The sequence below is a fragment of the Sesamum indicum genome, linkage group LG10 (genome assembly GCF_026168435.1).
Source record: "Sesamum indicum cultivar Baizhima isolate 11 linkage group LG10, ASM2616843v1, whole genome shotgun sequence".
Classification (NCBI taxonomy): domain Eukaryota; kingdom Viridiplantae; phylum Streptophyta; class Magnoliopsida; order Lamiales; family Pedaliaceae; genus Sesamum; species Sesamum indicum.
In genome coordinates this window covers 19,579,111-19,588,902 of record NC_142666.1, presented here as the reverse complement: position 1 = coordinate 19,588,902, position 9,792 = coordinate 19,579,111, and the positions used below count along the sequence as shown (strand labels likewise).

The 9,792-nt window shown below is 34.4% G+C and overlaps 2 protein-coding genes across 9 annotated transcripts; both read left to right on the top strand.

The window, feature by feature from the left end:
• LOC105171287 (UPF0481 protein At3g47200) lies at positions 1-3,083 on the top strand. The gene is made up of 2 exons (XM_011092349.3): positions 1-159; positions 1,099-3,083. Exon 2 carries the CDS (start codon positions 1,110-1,112, stop codon positions 2,874-2,876), a length of 1,767 nt encoding a protein of 588 aa, XP_011090651.3. The 5' UTR covers positions 1-159; positions 1,099-1,109; the 3' UTR covers positions 2,877-3,083.
• Positions 3,084-5,409: 2,326 nt separating this feature from the next.
• Positions 5,410-9,268, top strand: LOC105171286 (UPF0481 protein At3g47200). 8 transcript variants are annotated; one of them, XM_011092344.3, is made up of 4 exons: positions 5,410-5,641; positions 6,563-6,605; positions 7,424-7,616; positions 7,739-9,268. In XM_011092344.3, the coding sequence occupies exon 4, from the start codon at positions 7,784-7,786 to the stop codon at positions 9,113-9,115; it is 1,332 nt and encodes a 443-aa protein (XP_011090646.2). In that variant the 5' UTR covers positions 5,410-5,641; positions 6,563-6,605; positions 7,424-7,616; positions 7,739-7,783; the 3' UTR covers positions 9,116-9,268. The 8 variants fall into 8 exon arrangements, with proteins under 8 accessions (XP_011090646.2, XP_020552996.2, XP_011090649.2 ...); XM_020697337.2 differs by lacking the exon at positions 7,424-7,616 and adding an exon at positions 6,175-6,260; XM_020697338.2 differs by lacking the exons at positions 5,410-5,641; positions 7,739-9,268 and adding exons at positions 5,648-5,899; positions 6,175-6,260 and having other exon boundaries at positions 7,424-7,698.
• The last annotated feature ends 524 nt before the right edge of the window (positions 9,269-9,792 follow it).

The following is a 9,792-nucleotide window of genomic DNA, read 5'->3' as shown; positions in this document are numbered from 1 at the left end:
CTAATATACAAATTAATAATTCCTGGACAGCTGGAGTTAAGCTTAAATTGCTGATAAGTCGATTAGGGTTGTTTCTAAATTTCATATACATATGCAAACACAAGCTCGATTGCCGGTCGGAATTTTGCTTTCTGGAGACGAAGACCTTCACAACCCACAGTTAGTTTCTACTCAATTCTATACGTTCATTTGCGTATTTATTTATTTATCTATCTATCTTTTACATTTGCTTAATTAATCCTCTCTCTATCGTGATTATATATGTGAGTTGCTGATCTCCACAGTTTTCCAGAGTCTACCATCTAATAATATGTTAGATCTGTGAATTCACTCTAAAAATTTAATTAATTAAATCCTTTTTAAGTCAAGATCAGAAAGTGGGAAAAGAGTAAAGGACTATGAGGGGGTACTTTAAACATTTCCTATAATACAAATTCTCCCAATTATGTGGAGGTGTATATATAGTAAAAAAGATTTCCAAAAATATAGATGAAAGTTGTTGGAATAAATTTTGCAGGAGAGAAGTTAATTAGTTTGGGAAATGTTTTCAGAGGAATTAATGAGAGCAAAGTATGATATTCTTTGTTTTTTCCACAGAAATAAGCAAGACATATACATATTTTATTTTGTGCAGGATTGAATATAATTAGGATACCGCTCCTTCTCAACTAAAAATATTTTGAAATTTGATTTCGAGTTAAATAACAACATGTTATATCTTTTATGAAGATGAATTAAATAGGAGTGATATATAATATATAAAACTAAGTAGCGGAGAGAACAAAAAAAAAATAGTTGGAGGAAAATGTCAATTAAATTGGAAGTAGCTTGAATATATACTACCAACCCTTTGGAGTATTTATTAGTGTGAGCCTAGTATATTTATGATAATAAGTGTGCAATCTCCTAACTCAACTTTTCACCCCACATGTCACTAACAATTACACATTAATTTCTTTGTTACCCGGAAAAGGAATAATGAAAGGAAAAACATTAATACCAACTTCAACCTTTTCTTTTAAACCAAGTTTTGCATATGGTATAATTACACATGAAAAACATCATTTTTTATTCAATCATGTAATTGGGCATATGCAGAGTATTGAATTATGGCAGGGGAGATCAATCCGGGTGATATAGTTAATCGTATCATTGAGAAGCTTGGAAATTTGCCTTCTGGATATCCTAATCCTCGTACCTTCATACATAATTTCCGAAGCGTTGTTGAGCGGGACAATGTTTATGATCCAGAAATAGTTGCAATCGGCTTCTACAATCACCAGAAAGATTACTTGAAAGATATGGAAAATTTCAAGCTCATATACCTCAAGCGCTTTCTTGGACGCAACAAATATGAATCAGATAATAACGTTAATGATGTACCGGTGAAAGAGAGTGCAAGTAGCACTAATATTAATGTTACAGCAAGTACTGGGCGTCATCCCTTCTCTCCATTTTATGTGACCAAAGGCAAAGAAGTTGTGGAAGAAATTGCAGGTAGCGGTATGGAAGAAATTGTAGGTAGCAGTGTGAAACAAAGTGCAGGCAGCAATGTCAAAGTTGAGGACAATGTGAAAGAAAGTGCAGAGAGCAGTGTCAATACTGTGGTATGTGAGAAAAATAGCACTAACATTAATGTTGCAGCAAGTACGGGGTGTCATCCCTTCCTTACATGTTTTGAATCCAAAGGCAAAGAAGTTGTGGTAGAAACTGCAAGTAGCAGTGTGAAACAAAGTGCATGCAGCAGTGTCAAAGTTGAGGGACATGTGAAAGAAAGTGCAGAGAGCAGTGTCAATGCTGTGGTATGTGAGAATAAAAATGCAGATAAAATTGTCAAGGCTGTGGTAGGCATGGAAGAACGTGCACGAAAATGGTATGGTGGAAGGACTGATCGAGCTAGGGGAAGCGATTTTGTTGAAATGTTGGTAATTGACGGATGCTTCCTCATTGAACTACTTCGTTGTTATGGTTTGGATAACTGGAGGGATCCAAATGACCCAATATTCAGGCACGAAAGCATCCTGAGCCAGCTGCGGCATGACATTGTTTTGAATGAGAACCAACTTCCGTTCTTTGTCTTGAATGATCTGTTCGAGATGACCAAAAGTAAAGATCCAAAAGACGACCTAATTCATCTTACTTTGCGTTTTGTCGAAGGTATGTTTCTAGACCTATCAATTCCTGGGAATTTAAAATTTGTGAAACCTGATCACCTATTAGGTCTAATACATGATGTTTGGGTTTTGCCTTTCGCAACTAATAATGTTGAGAGGAACAATCAAGCCGCTATTGGCAAGTGGGAGAACATAAACTCTGCCTCAGAGCTCCAAAAGACAGGAATCGACTTCAAAATTTCCCAAGACTTCAATAGCTTGATGGATATTACGTTTGCTCGTAAGTGTCTTGGTGCCAAACTGAAAATTCCACAACTGAATATATATTATGAGACAGAATCACAGATCAGAAACCTCGTAGCTTACGAACAATACCTTCCTGATGGGAACCCAAGATATGTCTCGGACTATACCTTTTTTTTGCATTGTCTGATCAACACCTCGAATGATGTCGAGTTGCTGCGTCGTAGTGGAATAATTGGAAACTGGTTAGGAAACGATGAAGAGGTTTCTTTGATGTTTAATCGTCTCGGAAAATCTATCCTCACCTCTTCCAAATTCAGTTACTCTAAAATATTTTTTGAAGTCAACATGCACTATCATAGTCATCGTAAAAAATGGTGGGCGGAACTGTGGAGGGAATATTTTGATGGGCCATGGGCGTGTGCCAAGTTTCTCGCCGCCCTTACACTATTGGGTCTTGCTATCTCACAGACGATTTTCACTATCTATCCATATTATCATCCCAGAAAAGACTCCTAGCTCCTGCTGGTCCTCCAACATGATCCTAAGAGGTATATGAATCATTGAACTTATGTTGCTGGTGCTTTGTCTAATTCTCATTATGTATGTTCGGTATGCTGATCTTGAAAATTTTTAGAAAGACATGTAATTCTTTTGTTTTGTTTGAACTCTTAATTTTTTATTTTCTGTATTTTATGAGAAATAAAAATATATTTTGATTATTAATTTTTGTGATAAGTTTAGAAAGAACTTTTTATGAAATACATATTCATCAGTTCTGGTTACGAGTATTCATTCTCGTTTTGAATTTTTAGTGCATTGATTCATTGTGTGTGTATCGCATATAAGAACTATACATAGTTGATATATAGGGCTATGATCAAAATAAAAATAAATGGCTAGACTTAATTAGGTTTGAATTAAAAGTAAAAATTCAATACACCAATTAATAAATGGTCTAAATTTCACTAAAAGTATAAATTTATGGCCCAAATTCAACATATAAATATTTACATATACTATTATTTATTATACACTACAAAAAAAAAAGAGGTAGAATTCGTGATGATTTGTTTGTAATTGCTGTATGACCGTTCCAATTGGAACGACCATTGTAACAGATTTGACATGCTGACGTTATTAAAGGGGTGATAAAAATGTATTTATTTTGTAACGGCCATTACAAAATAAAACTGTTGTAATGGCCATTACAAATATGTGGTGTGCATAAAACTGTTACAATTGATTGACCATTGCTAATTTGCTACGGTTTTGTAATGGACATACTTTTATGCAAGCCGTTACAAATATTTTGTAATTCCTTGTTTAGTCGCAGTAGGCCTAACCGTTGCAAAAAGAATAAGCGTTACAAATTTAAAAAAAAAAAATGGTCGTTCCAATAAAATAATTTTTTTTAGTGATATATGAATAAAAACATTTAAATATATAAAAATTTATTTTATACATATGAATAATTTATTTTTCAAAATTAATGAATAAAATATTTTGGTAAATTGTTTTGTATACAAATTTATATGTCTTTACAAAATTATATATGAATCTGAACCATACCTAGAAGAGATCAAATAAAGACCATAGATTCAAGTGATAAAGAATATAAACAGTAGATATATTTTTGATGATATATGAACAGTTTATCTATTCGTATACGAGGATTTAAAAAATTATAGGGAGTAAATTTTTTGTTAGGTTTTTGTCTTTTACATGAGCTTTTAAAGCAATACCAATGTCGCGTGGATGCTTGCATTTAACTCATTTCCTGCTGTTGTGCTTTATTGATGTTGACAGATGTTAGGGGAGTGTACCTTGCTTGTGCTCTCTTTTGTGAGCCATGAAATGGAGGTGCCCTCCTTTTTGGATCGTCTATCTGACTTGTTTGATTTTTTATTGCAAGTATCCTAAAAGATAATTTGAAAGCTTCAAGTTGAAATACATTTGTTGGTAATAGGAGATGTGACAAAAAATTTTTAACACGCTAAGCTTTTGACTCAACTTGACGGTGATATATTTGTTTACATTTTCTGTTTTTTTGTTGTTGAGGAAGCTTTTGTAGGTGATAAGTTGGGCCCGATGATCCGAGTAAATTGACAGAAACTTTTTGACATGCTGGATTATCGCTTCTAACTCATTCTCTTTTTAGGCAGTACATCTAGGAAACTTTTTGTAAGGGAGTAATACTCCTTATTTATGCTTTATTGCTTATCTATTGTAAGGGAGTATAACTCCTTATTTATGCTTTGATCATTGTAAGGGAGTAAAAATGTTGATGTGAAATGATAAAAAAAAAAGAAATTTGTGAAATTAATACGTTATAATTATAAATTATAATAAATAGGTAGAAGTAAGTGGAAAAAAAATGTGCAGTAGTGGGTAGTTAAGAGGAAAAAAAAATATAATTGTGAGATTATTAAAATAAATATTGAAATTACTAATTTGACCAAATTTTTTTACAGTGAAGAAATGAAATAAAGGATAAATTTGAGTTTTAAAAAGTTGGTACGTCAAAAGATTTTTTTTTATAATAGTATAGATTCCTTTTAAATGTACTTTTTGATTGAAGTAATTATTAATATAAGAATTAATTTGTAATATTTGGATATATTGAATGATGTGAGTCACAAGTGATATTTATAAAAAAAAAAAAAAAAAAGAAAAAATGGCATTCTTGGAAAAAGCAATTATAATATTACAACCTGTCGTCGCAATGTACTCAATAAATTTCCAGGAAGAATTTTTCTTTCATTTTATGTTTTTATTAGCTAGTAGACTATGAAGACGTGTACAAAAAAACTTGTTCTTTTGTTTTTTTTTAATGAGGAGTTTATGTTTATTAGTTAGGAGATTGACGGATTTTTTATTAAGAAAAAAGAAAAGAAAGAAGAAGAGTGGTAATAAAAGATATTGTAAAGGGGTGAATAATATATAAGTTGGAGGTTAGAGTGCACAGTTTATCGACAAATAAAATTCTAGTACAGTACTATTACTCTTTTATAAAATTGAACAAGACTTGACTTTTATGACAGACAATTCACATCACATGCCACATGGTAGCACTGTTCCTAGATTTGACCAATTCACATCAGGCTCACAGCAGCTTCAGTTAACCTTTGTTGGGGAGCTGCGGGATAGATCTGCTGCTGCTACCTAACTGCTTTCTCTGAATCATTTGTTGCTTGCTCCAGCCTCCATATGTATATAAACCCCCATCATCCTTAGTCGTCACGTAAGCGAATTTCCTTGCTGGAGACCATAAAACCGAGTGAGTACGTAATTCTGTCTGCGGCTTTTCAATTTTTAGCTGATTCATTTGTTGCATTTGCTTTCCTCATCATCCTGCTCAGGGTGGCAGAAGAAATGCCCCGCCGGGGGTTCATCATATGTCTTTTTTCATCTGATAATACTTGGCTGCCGATTTAAAAATTCTGCAAAGAAATTAAAACAAATGGATAGTAGTGGAATCAAGAATGATAGTGCAGCTAGCAGGCGTGCTCTTCAACTGTACTGCCGACGGAACGCCCAAGGTTAGTTCCTGCCTGCCTCCCTCCCGAAGCAGGCGGAGCTTCTTGGGATTTTGATTCCCTGACATTCCCTCCTTGATTTTTGAGATTCTTGTCCACCATCCTAATTAAAATCAGGAAATGTTAATATTCTTGTGTGTGTATATGTAATCCTCCCAAGGAGTCTCTTTTGGAGCGAACATTCCTTCAAGCTAGAAATAAGAACTATACAGATGCAGTCAAATTATCCTCAGCTAATTTAAGCGAAATGTGCTTGTCTCCGACTTTTTCTGAAGCAGAGGAACATGAAAATCAGGGTCTATGGCTGGCTGATTATGGGGGTAATCCCAATCTACAAGTGTATAATTCTTCCCCTCTGAAACAGGTAGACATTCTATAAAATCCAGTGAAATATGGGATCATGTTTGGACAGGTCATGTGTTGTATTGGCCTGAATTAATGATGCCTTGTATACCATTATTACCTTCATAATTGTTATGCATTTTGTCAATCCAATTTGGGAATTGTGACTTTAATGCCCGGACAACTTGGTGGTTGTTAGTCCCTCTTTCGAGTTCGAGAGTGGATTTTGCAGCTCTATTTTGTCATGCCCTCCAATGTGCTCTTACATTGTACTATTATTCCTTTCAGTCTCACTAATGTTTTAAATCTCTCCTTTCTATGCAGAGGAGTACCCGTAAGGAGCTTGTGTCCTTGGAAACTACGCCAGGTATTAATGAAATCTGATGCTCAATTGGTTTGTTTGGAGATTAATTGCTACGCTGGTATATAGATTCACTAATTAATACGTCCCTGTATTCCGTGAATTTGAGTTAGGGCCATGGCTTAAATGCATTTTTAGTTATGTAATTTAGGTTATTTAATGTTTTCGTCCTTTAAATTTTTAGGCTAGTATTTTAACTCTATATTTTATTTATTTTTGTAACTTTAATCCCTTTTTTGTTGGAGGGCACTCTTCTCGCTTGAAGAATGCATGTGTCTCTCACGTAAGATTTTAAAATTAGTTTTTTTTCCCCTCCTATTAGTCTATTTCTGCTGGCATTTTTCTTTTTCAACTTTCTAGAGAAATATTTTGATCTTGTATCTTTTTAATTTTTACGATTTCAGTTATTTTTTTCCTTAAAGATTACACTTCTCTTTGGTGGAAGTAAACTCTAGCAAAAAAAAAAAGATTGAATTTAAGAAAATTAAAAAGATGTAAGACCAAAATGCTACGTACGGTAGAAAATTAAAAGGACAAAAACATCAAATAACTTAATTAAGTTACCCGACCAAAAAAGCATTTCAACTGCTCAAGAATTTCCCGTTAGGTTGCATCTTCAAGGAGAAATATAGTCCAGAGAAACCATATATAGGTTCCTGAAATTATATTAGCTAAGATTGAACAGTTATGACTCAAATTGTAATTTTCTTCCCACTCATCTAGGACAACCAACAAACTTTACTCTTCCAATATACACATTGTTAGCACTTTCTATGAAGTGTTTACTAGATTGATGAAGGTAATATACATTTTATCTTTCACAGATTTAGTGTATTCGTTTGGGGAAGTTGTATAGATCATGGTGCGGGCTTTCTCTGATTTGCTACTTGCTCCATACAAGCCCGATCAACAATAACAAATTTGCTTGTCGGAAACCATCACTTAAGTCAGTTCCTGCGTTGTTCGATCATTTAACCCTCTCTGTAGCTAGCCATCAACCTCTATCCAGTGATTGGGGTAGCACACTTGTTACTAACCCTGATTTTATTCTTTTTAAAGCATTTTATTTATAATATAGAGAATAACTCATTTTCTTTTTTGTATTGATAATAACATTAAAATGTCATCATTTTGTTAAGCATCTGAGTGCAGCAATTCCATCTGTGCATGCAAAGTATTGAATCATGGCAGGGCAGAATCTTGATCGGAATAGCATCCTTATTGATATCAAAGGGGAGCTTGATGAATTGCCTTCTAGATATTCAAGACCCTCTATCTTCAAAGTTGATGATTATTTACGGAGTGGTGGATGGGACAACGTTTATGATCCAGAAATAGTTGCCATTGGTCCTTATCATCATGCGAAAACTCACTTGAAATATATGGAACTGCACAAGCTAAGATACCTCAAGCGCCTTCTTGACCGCAGAAATGAGAATCAGGCTGATCGTTACATCGACGCTGTGGTGGGCATGGAAGAAAGGGCGCGGAAATGCTATGCCGGTAGTATTGATCTCAGTAAAAATGATTTTGTTAAATTGATGGTACGTGATGGATGCTTTCTTATTGAGTTACTTCGCTATCATGGCCTGAAGAATCTAAGAGACCCCGATGACCCCATATTACAAGAAAGAACCCTAAGTCAGTTGCGGCACGACATTGTTTTAGTTGAGAACCAACTTCCATTCTTTGTCCTGAATCAGCTGTTCAACATGACCAAAGGTGAAGATCCAAATGATGATATAATTAGTCTTACTTTGCTTTTTGTCAAAGGTATGTTTCTGAACTTGTCGGCTCCAGTGGGGAGCTTACAAATCAAGAAAATTGATCACTTGTTTGGTCTAATACATGATGTTTGGGTTCTGCCTTTCGTCAAGACAATCCCACAAGGAAATACTGGGAAGAACAATCAGGCTTCTGCTGTCGAGTGGGACAATATAAATTCTGCCTCGGGTCTTCGAGAGGCAGGAATCAAGTTCAAGAAGGCCAAAGACTACACTAGCTTGATGGATATTAAGTTTGTTGGTGGTGTGCTAAGAATTCCACAGTTGAATATATATTATGAGACAGAATCCCAGTTCAGAAACCTCGTGGCGTATGAACAGTACCTTCCTGATGGGGAACCAAGATTTGTCTCAGACTATACCTTCTTTCTGCATTGTCTTATTAACACCCCAGACGATGTCGAGTTGCTGCGACGTCGTGGAATCATTGGAAACTGTTTGGGGAATGATGAAGAGGTTTCCCTAATGTTTAATCGTCTTGGGAAAAGTATCCTCACCTCTTCTAAATTCAGTTACTCGCAAACTTTTGCTGATGTGAACAGGCATTATCGTCGTCGTACTAAGAAATGGCTGGCAAACTTGTGGAGGGATTACTTCAATAGCCCATGGTCGATCCTAAAGTTTCTAGCCGCTGTTGCACTATTGGCTCTTACTTTCTTGCAAACATTTTACACTGTTTATTCATATTACCATCCCAAAACAAATTCCAACGGTTCTCCCTCTCGATCTTAAGCTGTATATCAGATCACTCATGAACTTCATGTAGTTGGTGTAGTTTATTCTCAATTTCTATGTATTTGTATGTGCAGATGCTGAAAACTTCAGAAAGAATTACTCTTTTGATGAGATAGTAATAAAGAATTCTATGTATTCATGACTTATAAATGTGCAAAGTACATCTTTCACTACATTAGACTTCACTTAGACCAGCTTCATAGAACATGTAATGTAAATTCTATGTTCTTATAGATTTCAGAGGTAGGGTGTACATAAATCCGTTCTATTCTATTCGTTTCACCCGCACAGATTGCATTTTGATCCAAAAATATTGACACTAAAACTTGATTATTAAAAATGAATTTCTATCCCATATTTATACATTTGACCTTCTGAAATAGATGATGAAGATTAATATCAATCAAGCACATTACAACAATGTTAATTTTAAATACTACAAGAGTTTCTAGAGTTATATAGAGAACTTCTTTAATTTTTTTTTTTTTACTTTTATATTTATTTAAAACCTGACATCTCCACAATAATTGTATCTCCACAAACCTTGCGACTTGTGTATTGTGCTTTTAATATTAACTTTTACACATATATACATAGACCCCTAATTAGAACAGTCCATTTTGAAAAGTGTTAACATATGTACATCTCTCTTGATTTCTTTTTTCTAAAAACAT